The 18,891-nt window shown below is 49.7% G+C and overlaps 9 protein-coding genes across 9 annotated transcripts; 7 read left to right on the forward strand and 2 right to left on the reverse strand.

The window, feature by feature from the left end:
• Positions 1-2,478: 2,478 nt before the first annotated feature.
• Positions 2,479-3,081, forward strand: GLRG_01180 (uncharacterized protein; the record flags this gene model as incomplete). Its single annotated transcript, XM_008091865.1, has 2 exons — positions 2,479-2,837; positions 2,901-3,081. The coding sequence occupies 2 exons, from the start codon at positions 2,479-2,481 to the stop codon at positions 3,079-3,081; spliced, it is 540 nt and encodes a 179-aa protein (XP_008090056.1).
• Positions 3,082-5,135: 2,054 nt separating this feature from the next.
• On the reverse strand, positions 5,136-5,465 carry GLRG_01181 (uncharacterized protein; the record flags this gene model as incomplete). Its single annotated transcript, XM_008091866.1, has 1 exon — positions 5,136-5,465. A coding segment is annotated over one exon (330 nt), but the record flags the coding sequence as incomplete, so codon positions are not given.
• Positions 5,466-7,018: 1,553 nt separating this feature from the next.
• GLRG_01182 (uncharacterized protein) lies at positions 7,019-8,530 on the reverse strand (the record flags this gene model as incomplete). Its single annotated transcript, XM_008091867.1, has 2 exons — positions 7,019-7,844; positions 7,947-8,530. The coding sequence occupies 2 exons, from the start codon at positions 8,528-8,530 to the stop codon at positions 7,019-7,021; spliced, it is 1,410 nt and encodes a 469-aa protein (XP_008090058.1).
• An 858-nt stretch (positions 8,531-9,388) lies between these two features.
• Positions 9,389-10,138, forward strand: GLRG_01183 (uncharacterized protein; the record flags this gene model as incomplete). Its single annotated transcript, XM_008091868.1, has 2 exons — positions 9,389-9,518; positions 9,606-10,138. The coding sequence occupies 2 exons, from the start codon at positions 9,389-9,391 to the stop codon at positions 10,136-10,138; spliced, it is 663 nt and encodes a 220-aa protein (XP_008090059.1).
• A 132-nt stretch (positions 10,139-10,270) lies between these two features.
• Positions 10,271-10,597, forward strand: GLRG_01184 (uncharacterized protein; the record flags this gene model as incomplete). The annotated part of the gene is made up of 1 exon (XM_008091869.1): positions 10,271-10,597. One exon carries the CDS (start codon positions 10,271-10,273, stop codon positions 10,595-10,597), a length of 327 nt encoding a protein of 108 aa, XP_008090060.1.
• Positions 10,598-12,052: 1,455 nt separating this feature from the next.
• Positions 12,053-12,585, forward strand: GLRG_01185 (amino acid adenylation; the record flags this gene model as incomplete). Its single annotated transcript, XM_008091870.1, has 2 exons — positions 12,053-12,228; positions 12,333-12,585. The coding sequence occupies 2 exons, from the start codon at positions 12,053-12,055 to the stop codon at positions 12,583-12,585; spliced, it is 429 nt and encodes a 142-aa protein (XP_008090061.1).
• Positions 12,586-12,618: 33 nt separating this feature from the next.
• On the forward strand, positions 12,619-13,265 carry GLRG_01186 (amino acid adenylation domain-containing protein; the record flags this gene model as incomplete). The annotated part of the gene is made up of 3 exons (XM_008091871.1): positions 12,619-12,780; positions 12,911-13,116; positions 13,259-13,265. 3 exons carry the CDS (start codon positions 12,619-12,621, stop codon positions 13,263-13,265), a joined length of 375 nt encoding a protein of 124 aa, XP_008090062.1.
• A 337-nt stretch (positions 13,266-13,602) lies between these two features.
• GLRG_01187 (cytochrome P450) lies at positions 13,603-15,564 on the forward strand (the record flags this gene model as incomplete). The annotated part of the gene is made up of 5 exons (XM_008091872.1): positions 13,603-14,380; positions 14,443-14,624; positions 14,821-14,904; positions 15,015-15,329; positions 15,442-15,564. 5 exons carry the CDS (start codon positions 13,603-13,605, stop codon positions 15,562-15,564), a joined length of 1,482 nt encoding a protein of 493 aa, XP_008090063.1.
• Positions 15,565-17,250: 1,686 nt separating this feature from the next.
• On the forward strand, positions 17,251-17,556 carry GLRG_01188 (GPI ethanolamine phosphate transferase 1; the record flags this gene model as incomplete). The annotated part of the gene is made up of 1 exon (XM_008091873.1): positions 17,251-17,556. One exon carries the CDS (start codon positions 17,251-17,253, stop codon positions 17,554-17,556), a length of 306 nt encoding a protein of 101 aa, XP_008090064.1.
• Between the last annotated feature and the right edge of the window lie 1,335 nt (positions 17,557-18,891).

Genomic DNA, 18,891 nt, shown 5'->3' on the forward strand with positions numbered 1-18,891 from the left:
TTCTCACGTATGGACGATCCTCATATTTTACCCCCGCCGTCGCCAGCGCCTAACAAGGAACGCGGTTGTGTTGGCTTGGAAGTTGTCAAACGGAACATCATCAACTTCAAATGTTCCAACAGAGACAGCGACACGGCCATCTTCAAACTGAGAGATAATCCAATGTTCTTGGCAGTGCTAGCATTCTCACAGGATACCGGCGACTTCTTCCATCGACTATCCGGGTGTGGTAAAACAGTCTAGTGTACCAAGCGAGGCTCAGCATGCGCCGGTGAGAGGTCGAAGGCTGAAAGAAAACTTCGTGAAGAGGTGTTTGCTCCGATGAAGAAGTCCGAGTCAGAAAACGTGGCGTTTCTGGCGTTGTTGTCGGTAGCCGAGAAATTTGTCCTCTAGGGAAGCCTGGGGACTCTCGAAGATGTCCGAGGCTATTTGGTCGGCATCTCTCGTGTAAGTGTTTCCCTTTTTGTCCAAAATTTCATCGTGTATCACTATTCAATAACGCCCATCGACAGGAGGTCATTGAGCTGGGCCAGGAGTACGAGAAGTTTGTTAGCTGGATCTACAATTCCTCCAGCCGCCAGCCCACATGCGCAGAGTCACCCACGAAACTGGGTACGGAATCAAAACGACAGTGTTTTCCATCGATGAAACAAAATGAGTACGTGTAGTTCATGAGTTTCCGCTTCCACTCGTCACGGGACATACTGTTTACCGAACAGAAGCAAGCAGTATGTTCAATACGACTTTGCGAACTGCACAAAGACTTTCAAGACGGCATCAAGGTTGGGGAAACACAAACGGAAGGAGCACGAGAAAGACGTCCCGACGATAGCATGTCCATACACCGGCTGCGACTACAATGACATTCGACAGGATCTTGTGAGACTTCACTACGGGAGGTCGCATGGTCAAGACTTACCTGACGTTTTGAGAGCTAGAAGCCGTGGTCAGAAACGTCGCAGGGTCTCGTGACAGTGCGGATTCAAGTACGAGATCTGGTGTTTCGGGAAACAGATGATTTTCTTTTCTTCCGAGGTCTATGATTGGCACAAACACAAATGAAGAAACTTTCCCATCTCGAAAGGACAACCTTCTTTAATAAGACCCTGAACGACATCATCCAAACTCAAATCAATCCAAACGGGACCAACTTTCTCTTGTCAGCGATTTTAGCTACAAAGACCTCCATAGAAACTGAAACCATGGCTTCCAAAAGTCCTACAGCGGTCTTCATCTCCCCGGTGACCGCCTGAGCTGGATGCCATGAAGCTAAATCTCCACTCTTCTGGCGATCCTGCCAGCATACCATCGTCTCGCATGATACCCAGGTTGACCAATACGGCCTTGGGCTCCTGCGTCCGACGGTGATGCGCCAAAGTGTTCTGTTATGTGCTGCCCCGGCGTACTATCCCTTTGGGTGCGAATTGACCTCACTACCCCCCCCGTGCGGGATAGGGCGAATCGGACCACAGCAATCAAGTCTGAAATCTAATAGTTTATAGTACTTCGACTTGGCCTGAGTAGCTAGGGCTATGGTTGAGAGAACGTTGGTCTAAAAAGTAGCTGTTAGTAGCTGTAATATAATTTGGGTGGCCTACACTAACAGTGCATGCTAAGAAATGTATGCAGGGGGAAGGGGGAGGTCTCTGTTGGTCCCCGGCCTAGGGAAGAAGGGTGGAGACATCTCAGATAGCTCTCTCTCTTCGATACATACGGGTTACTTCAAGTCAATCATCAAGCTGCGAGAACAGAGTCAAAAAGTGATACAGACAAACATTCGACCCATGAAAGATCGGCAGCCAGCATGCCGTTCTGAGCCAGTAAGCAACGCCACATGCCAACGCAAGCGGCACGATGTCAGCAGGTCCAAGAATCTGCCTGGCCATGTTGACGCAGCCACGTCCTCCCGCCGAGTGTATCACTGCACCTCATTGGCCTAGATCATGTCAATCAACCCTCTGCTGCCTGAGAAGGATTCTGTCCCTCATGCAAATCCACGCTTCCTCCCTAGCGTGTCGAACCGATCTCGGAGTCGTCTGTGTTAGTGCTTGACCAGCCATTCCGCGAGATGTTAAACAGTCAGAACCTTACAGGACAGTTGGCCACAGGCTAGATTAATACTACGTACTGCAGCTCAATACCGCAATCCTCCTAATTTAGGATCCGTCCCAGGCGATCGGCACCATCTAGACGACATTCTGGTCTATTACGTGCACCGAAACATGAGGCTGATCCGTGGCTTTTACGCCCGGCTCTGTAGATCATGGGCGAACTACGACGCGTTCCAAACTACAGGCAGCAGTATCGTTTCCCTATCTCACCATAATATAATGTTATGAATCCAGCTTCAAGTCTGGCTTCAATAACCTAGCATCGATATCGCTATAAAGCATCACGAAATAGAACAGCAAATCTTACACAACCACAAAAAGAAAATACAACCAGCATCGCATATTATCATACCACACGCGGCCCAAAATGGCTTCCGAAGGCAACAACGTCGTCCTCCGCAAAGTCACAATCATCACCTTCCCTCCAGCCTTCATCCTTCTCCTCATCCATGGCATCGTCTCGAACTGCCCCTTCCCGGCCCTCGGCATCCTGCCCCTCTTCGCCTCCGCTGTCCTCGGCCTCTTCATCATCCGCCGCGACCTCGTCGCGGCGCTCGGCTCCCCGATCCAGGCCCTTTCTCCCTCCAACGTCTTCTTCGCCGACCTCTCCCTCTCCATATTCCACTTCGTATTCCTGTTTATCAGCTGGGCCACCATCATAGACCCGTGGCACAGGAGCCAGATCGTGCTGGGCACGTACGGCACGGTGCCTTTGATGATTGACACGTAAGTCTTCTCGATTCTTTTGCGATTATAACTGAACAAGCTGACACATTCTTTTCACGACAGTGCCATCCACTTGTACCTTCTCCTCCCTGCGGTCGGCCACCTGCTCTCCAAAAGAAGCTGCGACTGTCCTCACTGCCAGAGCGTGACGAAGTCGAGCTACTTTGCGTCTGAGTACACCCCTCTCAGTGAGGGTGACAGCGAGGCGGAGATCGTGGAGGCAGATCTAGAGGCGGGACACTGAAACGACTCTCGGCACGAGGGCATCCGCATCGAAAATGGCTCTGAAGTAATTAAACGTCAAGATATTCTTCAAAAATGCAGAGAATTCGAGGGCGGCACGCTCTACATTTATCTCATCTTAGTGATAGTTGTGCGTCTTAGAATCCGGGACTATGTTTGATAGATGAACCAACGAAACAGATAGCTTCTAACAAGGGATAGTTCCCACTGCCATCAATCTCGAGTGCAGACAAACGAGCATCTGCATTCTTACAAATATGGAGGATCTACTCGCATATACGATGGTTTTCACGGGATTTCCCACCGCGGAAACCCTGATTTAAATATCAACCGCGTGGCAACCAAGCCGTCGAGATTCAGGATCACGAACCCACGCCGAGACACGCCGTTCGTCGGCAGCTTGGCGTAGGACAGGGCGACTAAGATCGACAGTGCGTTTTGAGGCGCAGAGTCGAGCGTGATTGTCCACCTCATTGGCTGGTCTGCGTTTGAGTCTGAGCTTGACCGTGTTGGAGGAGCTAGGACGGTCTCCGTATGTAATATACTTGTCGAAGTCTCATCGAAGACTCTATCGAGAATACTAAATTCGCACGCAGCTATAGAATAGCTGAAAGATCTTGATGTTGATTCCTAGCAAGATGGAGCCTGCGGCCAGGATCAGGCCAGTGTCTTTGGAAGGGTAATCAAAGAATAGCCGCCTAGGTGCCATGCGGTCTGTGTGGAGTTAATTAGACATGATCAATCTCGTAACATCAAGACTGTATGTGCATGTCTCTTACAGCTTGTGAAGTTACGATTGTGTGACGTGTGTTCTAACTTGTATGTTAACTAAAGAAACAGTAGTATGTACTATACTGTGACAGCGACTAGGCTTTAGTTCGAGATTGTCCTATTTCAGCCTCTTCAAGGTTCTTCAATCAAGATACCGGCGTTTCAGAAATAACCTCAGGCATTTAACTTCCGGGCGCTAACCGACTTGCACTTACCATTCCAGAAACCCGGGGACGTCGGCTTCAGGAAGGCCATCGTGCTGGTGATAGTTTCGCTTGATGAAGCCTTTGAGCAGGGACGATTCATTGGTTCGGAAGAACCAATGAATTGATTCATAGACACAAGCTATATATGTAGTCAAGTGGACATAAGCAAACGGCATAAAACCGAGTCGACATTTATCACGGCTGTTTGTAGATCTTGGCTTATGCGGCATGGGTCCAAGCCATGAACACAGTCCACATCCGGGCGCCCTGCCAATAACCCACACCGGAGCGTCCCGTCTACGGGACCCCCGAAGCGCCCACCGAAGTTCGGTGCGGGGGCGCTCGGCATCATAGTGGGGTCTGGGTGGGCGCCTCAGGGTGCGGTGCACTTATGGCGTCCCGGCCGGGACAAGTGATGGTATCTTGCCCATGGCTGACTTGGTATAATCCAAGCAAGTCAAACCAAAAAGTTAAGTTTGGGTGATTTCTAATCTATGGATTAGATGGGTATAACTATTCAGCATAGACGACATAGTGTGTTACTAACCCTCTGCCAGAAGGTAATTGAGTGTGGGTGCTCTGTCAACGCACCAGGACCGGGAGAGTCTGGTAAAGCGCTGCTCGAATCAAACCCACCGACTTTGCCAGCGGCGAAAAACCTGCTAGAAGGTGATTTCACGTCGAAAGCTAGAAATCGGCTGGTTATATTGGTAGATTTTTTGGACAGAGGGACCAAGCTATCAAAACTAATTAGTCCTCATGCTTTTGTGCTGATCGACGCTGCACGCTTGTGGGGCTCCCCTAAATCGGCAACGGACCACCCGCTGGAACACAATGATTGCATCGACAACAATGGAGAAGGGGATTCCGAGCCTTTAGATGAGAAAAGCAAGGAGGGCGAAGACCAGGTGGTTCTTCCAGATATCTGTTCGGCTGTGGTACTTTCTCCAATCGAAGGAACCTGACCAGGCTCATGCACGCGCAGCATGAGGTCAAAGGCGGGACTTGGATCAGCAGCTCAATTACCCAAAGTGTGCTCTATTGGCTATTGTATTCGAGCAGATGCTAGAAGCAGTGTCTACGGAATGTTTCTAATGTCCTCTAGTGTAAGATTTCTTTCTATTTGCAAAATGTCCTCCACTGGCGCCAGCCAACCCACACGCGTACCAACAAATTGCTCAAGCTGCGGTTTCAGCTTAGTCTCAGCAAGCCGGAAGCCATCGACTGTACCAATACGCAGGACACTCATGTTTGGAAAGCCTGAGCTAACGCGGTAGAGGAGCGTGCCGCACGTTTTACAAAAGTAGTTCGTCATATCGTTACCTGAGGCAATTGTTTTCGACTGGGTGAAGGACTTAAGGTTCTCCTTGCCTCGGACATGGCGCAGGTGGCTGTCAGCTACAACAAGCCTGATTCGTCTGGATATCCCCCATCAAAATCTCACGGAGGCACTCAGAGCCGGGTGTGGGTTTTCGAGATGTCTTGTACGCAACCTCGGTAAACAAGTTTAAGAAGGGATGAACACGAATGGAATACAGCTATAGGCAAAATTGGGTTACGGCGAGATCAACTTTTGTTGTCTAATCGAAGTGCAAAGTACCTCGGTTCAGCAAAGAAGGCGCCGATTTAGATGACAGCCACCGTTATGTCTACGCTACCGAGGCTGTAAGATGCCGCAAAACCATCTGCTGTCTTGTAGAAGATCATGGTGCGGTACCCTGATTATGCCCGTTGAGTCAAACTGTGCATTGCGAGTAACATAAGACAAAAGAAAGTGTCATCGAGCATTTTCCCGGGTGTCCAACGACAGATAGCAGCTGTCCCTCTATCGTCACCAACCGTGTCTTTCATACTGGAGTATATTTTGGACTGCTCTGGCAATCCGACTTCGGGTCATAAATTTGCTCTGTAAATGAGCCTCCATATCCACCGACGCCGCTTATTGAGATCCGACCCCGCGGGCGAGATTTCCAACTCAAACTTGTCAATAAAACTCTTTTGAGTGTGTAGCATATGTAGCTGTGAGTTACCACTGGGGGGGGGGGGCTGGCTTGGACGGAAGCACGCTTAAAATGGAGAATCCTACGCAGTATGAGAACCAAATCTCTTGGGGTCGTCTCCCAAAAATACTGCAGGACGCCATGATAACAACTTACAAACTTGGCATCCAACGTCTCTGAGTGGATTCACTTTGCATCATTAGAAAAAATGAAACAGATAAGATCATGGAGACTGCCCAGATGGCCCGGGTGTACACAGTACAGCCAAGCGAACCTAGCCACTGACGGTTTTCTACACAAAATATTTCCTCCTTTAGGATCTGGCACTCTCCGTTTTCAGAATCAAGACAAACAAACCGGATCGGTCATCATGTATTTCATGTCTTCATTTTAAAGATGACGATAATATCAGACTGGATATATGGGGTGGGTGTTACAGGAGAAGGTCCTTTTTTCTACTTGCTCACTTTGATACCTGGCGGACATAGTGGACCTTCCGGAAATAAAGACCTGCGTAACAATATCCCGAAGCGCCCACCGAAGTTCAGGGTCTGGGTGGGCGCTTCAGGGTGCGGTGCACTCCTGTGGTCAACCGATTGGCCATGGAACGGATCAACCTATGTTCTATCGCTTAGTCATCCGACTGGCCATTCTATCGACCAACCATCAGATGCCACGAAACAAAGAAAATGCATTGCTCATGAAAATAAAAGGAATATACGAAATTTCTTTAGCCAGGAATGGTCCAGGAACTACCTAGGCTTTGGCAAGAGCAATGCGCAAATGAATACTTAGTACAATGTGTTGATCTGTTGCCGCGAAACTGTCCCGGACATCCTCCGCATATGCCTCAATTAGTCCTTACTGTGGTCAAACCCTTGTCCACGCCTTTCCTCAGCTTGATCAATTGTCGTTGCCCTTGTGATGTACACATTTTCCCCGTTACGTCTTCAGTGCTGTGCTATTGTTTGGCTATTTGGTTGTCGCGACGCCTTTTCAACCACAGGATCTCGGGCGCTTGCGGCCGCGCTCCCTCCATTTCGCGTGGCATGATGGATTTGTTGACAGTGAGGTCCAGGTCGAGGCACGCTTGGGCGAAGTCCACGGACTCCATTTCCTTGGCCATGAGGTTAGGCTTGTTGTAGAGGGTAACCCAGCTTGTGATGTCGCAGCCAGGTCTCTTGAACCATCTGTTGTAGACAGCTACTTGTCGGGTCACGTACTCGACCTTGTCAGCGTCGATAGTGATGCCCATGTCGCCGGCTTTGCCGGTCGCAGCGTAGGTTTCTTTGGCCACCAGGTAGGCCTTGTCAATGGCGGGGATCATCGCGTTCATAGTGCCCTTCGTATGCGTGATGACCGCGTCGTTAATCACAGGCACCTCTAACATGCTCAGAATGGTGTCGGCGTTGAACATCTGCAGGCCTCCTTCCTGGAAGTGCTGCTTGTACATGTAGTAGACTGCGAGGCCAATTGCCTGCGGCAACACGTAGGTCTTCTTGTTGGCTCTAAAGTATGACCATCCCTTGGGCGCGGACTCAACATCATCAAGGCTGGCGGTTTGGTCAATGCTGTTAGCTTTCAGATAGCTAGCCAGTGCGTTGGCCACGGCTTTCCAGAACTGGGAACTCTCGGTGGCTCGCTGCATTGCTTTGTTGTTGACGGTCGCGCTGGGCGACGGCTTAGCCATCACCTTGTGGTGGCTGGTGGCTGACGGCTGCGCAGGCGTGGGCTTGGCGACCGTTTGTTCATTACGCTGTGCTTCGAAAGGATAGGCGTTGCTGGCGCTGGGAAGGTCGGGTGAATGCTCGAGGATGAAGTTGGCTTGGCCGTCGGGTGTCGGGAACAAGTTCCAAGTCGTGACCTAGGAAATAGGCTTGGTCTTGAACTTCTGAAGCAGGCTGGACTTGTATTCTTCAGGATGTAAGTAGGCAGGCGGTGCCTCTTGCTGGGGCTTTGGCTCAGCTTGATCCTGGATGAACTGCTCGGCGAAAGTGTAAATGTTGGCCTTCCAGTTGGTCATACCCTTGGCGGAGTCCTGGTGGGTGATCCTGCCTACGATGGCTGCTTCGTACATGTCGAACATACCTGCGATGGCGATGGCCATATCGACGGGCTGCTTGTTCTGTGGCTGGGCCACGGTTTGGCCAGCGGATTGACCATTGTTGGCTGTGTCGGTGCGGCTTGGAGTATCGGTTGGCTGAAGCTGTTGGCGAAGGCGTTGGTCCATCTGCTTGGTTATGGCTCGTTCGTCAGTATCGACCTCGGCAAATGTCTGTGTGAGAATCCTTGCTTCCTCCTGCAATTTGGCCAGAGCTTGGTCAACTTCCTCGACATTGTTATAAGGGTTTCTGGCGTTGATGACGTGACATCCCTGGTTGTTGAGGATTGGGGCGTAGTCCTTGTTCTTCTTGGTGGACCTGGCTGGGTCAGGCTTGACCATGGACGAGCCCTTGCGCTTGAGGTTCGTCATGACGGGCTGATGAGGTTGACGAGACTTTTAGTCAAAACGAAGGTTTCTGATGCTTGAATGGCTTGCTTGAAGCAGTCGGGGAATGGTCTCGGATTGACTAGATACTGCCTAATGAGTGACCTGAGGGAAGTCTAAAGGTTTGACAGATTGACGGTGAGTACCTTGGTCAACGAAGGCGATGGTGAATGCGATGTTCAATGGGATGATGAATGAGACGAGGGCAAGTTTTGGGCAAAGGGATGATGATGATGGCGATGTTGACGGTGCTGGTGACGAGGATGGCCAGCGAGTTGTAAACAAAAGAAAAACTTCTTGCGTGCGAGTTGGGAAAGGATATGGGTGAGCAAAGTTGAGTTGCGTCTGGTTGGCAGCCAGCTATCCCGCCAAAATCGGCGATGTTGCGTTCGAGAGCAGTCACCCGGGAGGAGCAGACTACACCTCGTCAAAAGGTTTAACTTGAAGTGGCAGTACCGGAGATTCCGGTCAGTCAGCGTAACAAATACGTTGATTTCACAAAACGGAAGGAATGACGTGGGCTCCTACCACAAAGGTCGAAAAACAACGTGGGCCACACGATTTGAACGTTTTCTCCATACCTACGCCGGGCAAACTCCTCACATCTTTCAACTCCCACCTTCCGACCTGGTTCCTCCAACTCGCTCATTTTCTTCCCTATCCTATCCTACATTACCTATCTACTTACTGCAGCTATCACGTATCGCGTTTCGTTTCGTTTTGCGTATTTCGTTTTTCGTTTTTATTTTCAGCAATTTCCTACACCATCTGTTGTCGCCGTGGTCGTCACATTATACCCCGACTCTGCCATGCAGCTATCTATTGCGATTTGAGCGATTCACCATGGCTCTTCGACGGCTCGAAGATCCCGCGGACGCGGAGCTGAACTTCAACAAGTATGGATTCATCGACGAGACTGAACAGCAAGAGCGCCTGCATGAATGCATCACTTACTGCGTCGATCGTGTCAACCGTACGCAAGCCCCGGACGACGTCAAGCATTAGCTGATTGATGACTGCGGACGTATCCTTGGTCGCTTCATCAAGGCTTCCCCTGCAGATTCCACAATTTGCAACAGAGTGAAGCGATTTGGAGCTGCTACCGACTGGATTTGGTGTTTTGTGTGGCTCTCCCAGGAGCATCACTCCGCCGCAGCCAACAATTCAGTCATCAACTTCCTCGGCGTGAGTCGCCGGAACCTGCCGATTCGGGGCATAGAAGAATTTGTACAAGACGAACTGGATCATCTTCACCTACGACCATACAACATGGATGAAGTGTTTGACATTGAACCTATTGGCTATTCCACGATATTCCCGCACCGGTATCGAGAGCGCCGACCCCGACAACTTCTGCAAGACACCGATCTGGCCAATCTGCGAGCTCTGCTTGTTGCTAATCCAGATAGGGCGACAGCCATCATGCGTTACTTTTGTGATGACTGTGTTACCTTCAGGCGACATCTCGCGCAGGCCAGGCCACAACGCAACCGCTGCGGCATTTACCGATGCCTGATGGAGGACGTGAAAGGTGACAATTGGTATCAGGTTCACCTTTACTGGGTCGAATCGCATGGCATGACATTGGACTAGCTCCTGTAACAACTGCTGGACGAACACAAGCTCCATTACAGTGGTTGGCGGGCATGCCAGATCCGCTCAATTTGTCCAGCTTGCGGAACTAGTCACTACACCCCTGAGGATGCGTATGCTCATTGGCGCATAATGCACGAAATGCAACCGGTTGTCAACCGCATCAGACCAGCAGACATTGTCCCAATGTTTCCACTTCAGCCAATTCGAGCCCTGTGGACTGTCGAGGTGGAGGTTCCGGTGCAGGTTATACAGGAACGTGTGATTCAGCAACTGCAAATTGAGATTCGCGAGGTTCAGGTCGAGGTGCCAGTCGAGCGTATCGTCGAGGTGCCAGTCGAGCGAATTGTGGAAGCCAACACCCCACCAGTTATCGTCAAATTATACGAATCGCCTATCCAGATGGCTTGCTCAGAGACTCACCATTTCGAAGTCAGAACAACCACGATACCCGGGTAATTTGCGACGAGTTGGCGCAAATGACAGAAAACCAGAGACAACGAATTGCGACAGAACATATCGCTCGTCTTGCGATCCTGGCAGCAAACCCAGAGGGATTGATCGATGTCCCTAAGATCACGGCGCTCGCCCAGGCGCATCAGCAGCGCCGTTACGATCCAACCGAATTGGAAGTCCTGACACGCCAAATATTTCTTTTTAAAGATAACTTTCATGCAGCCACGCAAAGAGGGCGTAACGCTTGTCAGTGCGAGGATACACACCGTCAAGGCACAAACCTTCTACACGCTCTACAGCCACCCCTCAGCAAAAGATCCTCTTGGATTATCATCGTAATTACTACTCTACGCGCCAAGAATATACAGAAAGACGTTTGTTCAAATGTGCGGAACCCCCGAGTTTGGCGTAGGCGAAGTCGTCGAGAGGGCCGGAGGTGCCGTCGCGTCGGCCTCCTCACCTCTTCGTACAATAGCCTCATCGACAAGCACCTTTACGACCTGCCGGCTAGCAGGATGATGGCAACCTATATGCACCCGTGTGCGCCTTTGACAAGTCCATTCTAAGATCCGTCTGCTCGACACTTACAAGCACCGCATTAGCAACAACAACAACAAGAAGACAAAGAAGAAGAAGGCTTTCTAGTCTAATGCCGCCATAGCCATCTACACCCTTGCTCAAGACGGAGAGGAGAAGATGGGCCTTGCTTCATGACGCCATCCCGCAAGGCTCCCTGTGTGGCAGTCACCAGCCCACCCAACAAAGCAGCAGTGACAGCAACGTCTGCCTCGCATGGGCAGCAGCAGCAAACACAAGGCCAAGAAATGCTCCTTAGCCTATCCTGAGCGTATTCCTTCTACCTGGACGAATCGCGATACCCTTCTTGCCCAGGCCAAGCAGCACGCCTATGCTACTGTTTGAAGCGAGGATATTGTTTCCAAAGGACCCCATGCCCAGTACGACTAGCCCGGCACTCTCCTCGTCACATCACCAACTTCCTGACTAACTTCATTACCTTCTTCATCGTCACTTTCACTTTCACTTTCATCACCTTGACCACCCTGCATGAGCAACCGCCTTAGCTGCGCCTGCAAGGTCATCATCACTTGCTCATACATACGGCTTAATAGCCTGCGTGGTCAACTTTTTCTGATTTCTTTTCACGCCCAGATGGGCATCTGAGACGCGGTTGCGAGGATGCCCAATGACATACCCGAATGAGCGCCTTTTGGGCGCCTGCGAAGGCTTTCACGACGTTCAAGAGTTGCCTGATGCTATGAAATGGCGGATGGATTGAGTTGATGGATTTCACAGGGATGCTATTGACACCAAGGGATTCGCGGGCCGGGGAATTTATGTGTTGGCAACAGACCTGGCTATTCGTGCCAACTGGCAATAATTCAGCCGTTTTCAAACAAGCCATTGTTCCGTCTTTGATGGTGGAGAAGGGATACCCAAATGGACCCCGATTCCGTGTTCTCTTCGAAGCTGCTCGTTCTGCCGCTGCTGGAGTTTCCCGCGTCCTGCGACACTTTCGGAACGCGGCTGCTACTGCAGTGTGGATCGATCAATTTCAACAACCAGCAGACTTCTTGCCTGACCACAAAGTGGCCATTGGTCGCGAGCTTCCGCAAGTAAGCGTATGCGTGCGGATCAACGCTAGTGCCCTGTTGCCCAAGGGGTCACAGGTGAGATTTATATCTCAGGCGAGCAAGTGACTCGCGCGGGTACTAGGAAGTCAGCGGGCAAAACAACAAGGAACGACACATGCTCAACTCGTTCACATCGTCTCCGGCCCAGAAGCTCATGTATCGTACCGACGACCTTGGGTACACCTGAACTACGTCGGCCGCATCGATAACCAAGCCAAGGTGCACGGATTCAGAGTCGAGCTCGAAGAGGCCGAGTACGCTATCTCTACAGCGGCCGATATGGACCCCAGGGTGCAAAACGCCGTCGCCATTATCGTGGACAATAACCCCCAGGGGTAATTTGAAGACGGAAAGCGTCTAGTGGGCTTCATGATGTCTCAGGACGTTGCTCTCGCGGCCTTGCGTTCGAAGATTGCCGCCGTGTTGCCCAGCCACATGCGGTCATTGCAATGGATGGCCCTGACGGGGCTTCCTACAGCATCTAACTACAAGGCCGACCGGAGAAGGCTTTCAGGACCTGGCAATTTCCCAGGGGTCTGGAACCTCATGCGGTGCTAGTGGCGTCGTGATTCAGAATGGCGAGACAGGACTGACGACGGCGGAGAGAACGATCAATAAAGTCTGGAAAGAACTGGTCCACTTGAATTCTGAGACTCCAATGCAGAAGGATCAGGACTTCCTGACGATTGGAGGAAACTCGATTCTAGCCATCAAAGCCGCACGGGAGCTGTTTCACTTCCACACAGCAACCGGGACGAGGTCGGCTATCAGTACTGTCATTCGGTTCACTTTCACCGGCGTCATCGATACGGAAGCCCTCGCGGAGTCCTTCAAAGTCGTTCAGCGCGAGAACTCCATCATGCGAGCTCGGTATGCCGTGGATTCACAGGGCCATCCTTGCCGTTCTACAACTGAAGATATTTCCAGCGCACAATGCGTCGATAGCGATGTGCGGAATGACGTAAAGATGCAGGCTCTGTCCGACACACCCTTTTATCTGACCAGAGACCAGTTGGTGAGGATGGGGATCTGTTATCGAGGCAACGATAGTGGCGGCAGAGACGGTGCAGCGAAGGCTGTGGAGATCGTCCTCATCACACATCATATCATACCTAACAGAGCCTCGCTTATGTTGCTCCTGCAGGCTTCAGCGAATAAATGCAACCAACCCCGCTTCCCAAGAGATTAATACCTGTTTGAAGCGGGGTAGGACAAAGGGCGGCTATCATATATATGCTGCGTTTGTTTCGGGATTTCTACTTTTCATTTGCTTCAGCTTCTTTGAGAAACCAGCCCGCCGTCGTTATCGAGATCCTCCCCAAGACCCAAAGGCCTTTCAAGAGGCGCTCCACCACCATGACTGTGCTCGAATTAACGCAACTGGACACTGTTACTATCCTGAAGTGTTCTGCAGCTCTTTTCGTGTCTTGGTACATCATCTCCTCCATCATCTCATGGTACAAGCTGAGACATGTCCCGGGTCCTTTCCTGGCCAAGTTCTCCCACTTCTGGTCCATCTACCACAATGTCATCGGTGACATTGGCCCTATTCACCTCACCCTGGAGAAATACGACTCACCTCTGGTCCGCACCGGGCCTCACTACATTGTAACCTTGGACCCGGACGTCTGGAAGCAGGTCAATGGCGCCCGCAGCACCTACCAGCGCGACCCGTGGTGGTCGGCCAACCGCATGGACTACAGCAGGCCCAGCCTGGCAGACACACTGGACACGGTATCTCACGATAAGGTCAAGGCCAAGTTGGCGAGCGGCTACAGCGGACGAGACGTCGACCTGGAAAAGATTATCGACATCCAGATCGCTAAGTTCGCCGACGTGCTCAGGAGGAAGCATATCACCAGAGAGAAGACCGACTTTGCTGACCTCAGTCGCTTCTTCACGCTTGACGTTATCACTAGACTCGCCTACGGAAAGGAGTTTGGCTGGGTGGAAGCCAGCGAAGACCTCTACGGGTACGGCGCGGGGATCAACACCTTTACTGTACTAGGTTCCATAATGTCCGATGTTACGTGGCTTCATCCCCTTGCGCGTTGGAATTTCATCAGCAGAAGATTCAAGCCGAGACCAACGGACAAGGAGGGTGTGGGCAGAGTCGTCGGGTATGTTGCAGACAGTCTGGCCTTCCCGTTATCTTCACCTAGCTAACGACGAACACGATCAGAATCGGCCGGGAAGAAATTCGAAGACGCTTTGAAGTGGACGAGAAGGATGCTAGAGACATGGTAGGGTCTTTCATGCGTCACGGGCTTAGCGTTTCCGAGATCGAGGCCGAGGCCCTGATCCAAATCTTCGCTGGTTCTGATACGACTGCCACCGTCATCCGCTCTGTTATGTTGCATTTGATTGCAACACCAAGAGTTTGGTAAGTGCTGCTAGGAAGAAAACTTTGCATTGAACAGCCATGTGGACTAATCAACTTGACCTTTTAGTATGTTCAAAACCCGTCCGCAATCCTGGTCCAACAAAGCAGCGTCAATCGCAATGACGAAGTCGAAATCATAACGTACAGTGTGCGGACTCGCTAACTCCCATTTCTTAGACATGCGCGTCAAGACCGACATCAAAAACGCTCTTGCCAAGGGGAGTGTTTCAGTGCCCATCGCCCTCGCGCAAGCACAATCCATGCCGTACCTCCAGGTGCGTACAACGATTTATCCCGTAGCCCTCTTTCACCCACCAGGTATCATTGTTAGAGGATTCAATCCTCGGCAACTTGCAAGTAAACTAACACGTGTGCTCTGCCGTAGGCTGTAATGTGGGAAGGTTTTCGCATGCGGCCGGCCGTGACGTACGGCCACTACAAAGTGGTGCCTCCAGGCGGCGAGACGATCGCCGGTGTATGGGTTCCAGGCGGCACGGCTATCGGACACTGCCACTACGGCATGATGCGCAACAAGAAGATCTTTGGCGAGGACGTCGACATCTTCCGGCCCGAGCGGTTTCTGGACTCGCCGAACAAAGAAGAGATGCAGAAGACGGTGGAGCTGGTGTTTGGCACCGGCCGCTGGATGTGTGCCGGCAAACAGGTGGCGCTCATGGAGCTGAACAAGATCTTCTGGGAGGTGAGTTTGACCAGTGTCTATCGCTTTTGACCTCCGTTCTACATGATACCCGCCGAAAGAGAGTAGGGGTTTGAGATCCCTGACCACGGGCTAATCCATGTTGAATGAGCAGCTCTTGCGCCAGTTTGATTTCCAGCTCGCAGAGCCGCACAATGCCGGATGGAAGGAGAGGACGAACCTTATATTCACGCATAGTGACATGTGGATCAAAATCACCGAGGCCACGGAAGTGTAGATTGGATCATGTGGGTTTCTGTCGTGCATTACTGACTGAGAGTCAGACTTGCGTGAGGGAATTCGAGAAATGTAGACGTTGTGTGTTTTGCCGGGAATGTATTAAACGAATGCAACATGAAAAATACGTCCCCTGAGAATTGGTATCCTATCGTGACAGTCAAACTACAATACACAAAACCTCAACACTCAAGTCACGGATGTTGACATATTCCCCTCCACGGCCGTTATCCCGTCCCAGCATACTCTGTACTTGAAACATGATCGTTTGTCGGATAAGCTCCGATCCAATCATCTCATCAAAATGACACTTGCTTGCCTCCATAGTAGATAAAAGTACTCAAGTAGGTATGAACAGTAGCGAGTTGTGATAATATTACACACGCATAAATGCTCATAGCGCAAGACCACTTATAAAGAAATTATACTTTCTCTAAATATCCTGCAAAGTCTCCTGCTTAGCCCAGCCACTGATAAAATCCTCCACTACGTCAGCAATCGAATGGTTATCCTACTGTTACATCTCGTTGAATAGTCAGGCCACTCTGGACATTGTGGGGGGGGGGCGTGAGTTGTGTGGAACCGGAACTCGGGCCGTGCCGAAGTGCGTTAACCCTGTTCAGACGGTCCCCTATTCCCATTAGTCCAGGTCGCCGGCCCGAGGCAGCGGGATCCTGTGCTGGAGGCGTTGCTTCAACACTTTAACGCGCGCACACCGTCAATATGACGGCCGACACCACCCGCGTCATGTTCATGGCAATAATGAATCTCGGGTCTTTGACCATGTGAAGAATCTGTTTACCCCAGCAGCTATAAACGACACTCTCAATGAAGCCTTGAGATAGGACAAGGTGGTTTTCTTCCTGCAACTACTGGGAATAGATACTACCGGGCATTTCCATCGCCCTTATTCAAAGGAGTACCTCAGCAACATCAAGCTAGTGACCAGGGCGTCAAAGAGATTGATGAATGCGTTCTAGGCAGACGATAGGACAGCATTCGTCTTTACGGCTGACCATGGTATGAGCGACTGGGGAGCCATGGAGACGACCACCCTGACAATACGAGGACCCCCTTAATTGCCCAGAGATCTGGCGCCGCAAAGCCTGTGATCCATCCAGCAGGTTCCGTCGCCCCCGGCCACCATGAGTACTCGTCCAACTGGAATTTCGACAAAGTCAGGGGGCACGACGTGGCACAGGCGGACGTGGCAGCCTTGATGGTCTACTTGATAGGAGTGGAATTACTGTTCAATTTCGTTGGGACCTACCTCTCTCCTACCTCGCCGCATATTCTTAGCCTTTGCGCCGACGTTTGTGATCCTCACTATCTCGTATGAGTCTCTTTTCTGCGTCGTGTATGCCACGACACTACTGTCGCGGAAACAAAGGGAGAAGACTCGCATCCAGGCACTCACGAGCGGTCCCACCCACTCTCCAACGAAGGAGGCCCAAAAATCCAGCTCTCCTCCAAGCGCAGCCAGCAACGGGCCGCGATTTCGCCCTCTGGGGCTGTGCAACGCCCGAGTGGCGCTGTTCTTCTTTGTCCTCTTCCGGTCAGCCTTCTTAAGCACGGAAAACATCGCGTCCATTTCGACCTTCAGTTTGGAAAGCGTCTGTAGGCTCCTCCCGGTGTTTGACCCCTTCGCGCGGGGGGGGGGGGGGGGGGGGTGCTCATCTTCAAGATCATGACCCCTTTCATCTTCGTGTCCCCGAGGCTCGGCATCCTCAATAGACTCCTGGGCGTGGCACCGTCGACGCTTTTCATGTTTACCGTGGGGATGAGCGACGTCCTCACGCTTCACTTCTTCTGGGTCGTGAGGGACGAAGGCTCGTGGCTCGATATCGGGTCTAATACGATTTGCCACTTTGTCGTGGCCAGCTTGGTGTGTGTGTTTGTTGTCTTGATGGAAGGCGTGAGTAGCGTGATCATCTCCGGCGTCGAGGTCGGATCGGAACCATCCGAGAAACCGCTTGCCCAGGACTTGTTCTAAGTTTAAGAAGTTTATGCATTTTCGGAATACGAGGGCACTGATCAATGGAGATGAGACTATCAAAGCATCTAGATAGCAGCCGCCCGTAAGGCTACGCGGATACAGACTATTAAAGCTGTTGGTATCACAGGGATCGCGATCAAGGTAGCCGCAATAGTATTAATTGACTATTGGTAGCTGGGTGAAGATGATGATAAAGGAAAAGAGAAGAGGTTGCTGCTGTGGGTATTTGTGGTGGTGTAAGTGAGCTGCTGGGGTGAGTCACGTGATAGTAAATCACGTGACTATAGATTAGCTCTACTATTGAACAGTTGAATATCCTGACACTAGTAACTTTCTAAAGTAAAGGAAAATCGCTACAAATAGCCTAGATACTGCCTAGTAGCTAAAAAGCTTAAAAACGTAATAAAAATTAAAAGCCTAAAAGTATTTAATACTTTTTGTCTATATAATCTGTTATATAGCTTAAAAAACTTATCCCTTTATACTAATCTAAACTATCCTATTTCTAACTAGTTATTTTAGCGCCTTATTAGGTAATAATTTAGTAAATTTATTAATAGGATTATTATTACCTTATATTTATTATACCTTATAGACTTTATATTACTTATATAACTACTAGAGGGCTATAATATTAATTATAAGCCTTTTTTTTTTTTATAGTCTTAAGCTTAATAAGGTACTTATAGAGTAAGTATAAGTTAGTATAAAGGATTATTAGTATATATAGTAGCTTAAGGTAGTTAGTAATTATTATAATAGTTATACTAAGTGTATAAGTAACGTTAGCACTAGTAACTATACTATAGATCTTAAAGGCTAGTATACTTTAGGTAACTTACTTATACTTTATTAAGCTAAAGTAAATAATATTACTAGTTATAGTAAATCTATTACTTATAGTAGTACTTATAGGTGCCTTATTAGTAAGAATAATAATAAATCCTAGCTATAAAGTAAAGTCCTTATTATTTATAAATAATTTATTTATAAAAATAAAAAGCTTTATAGATTTAAGGTTAAGTAAATAAAATAATAGACTATAGTTAAGGTTATTTATTTACTATATAATATAATAGTTAAGTGCCTTAATTTTATTTACGTTAGGTAATTAGTGTTATACTATAATAAAGTAGTTAAAGTACGCTTTAGGCTAGTAGACTAATATAATATACACACTATAGGCCTATTACTTAACGTACTACTTAAGTGCTTATAGAGATTCTTTATTAATAAGTTAAAGTCTCTTACCTTAGCCTTTTTATTAAAGAAAAAGCTTCCCCTTAGTAGTTAGAGATACTATACTACTATTAAAGGTAAGTAGGTTATTAA

The sequence above is a fragment of the Colletotrichum graminicola genome (assembly GCF_000149035.1).
Source record: "Colletotrichum graminicola M1.001 genomic scaffold supercont1.3, whole genome shotgun sequence".
In the NCBI taxonomy this organism is placed as follows: domain Eukaryota; kingdom Fungi; phylum Ascomycota; class Sordariomycetes; order Glomerellales; family Glomerellaceae; genus Colletotrichum; species Colletotrichum graminicola.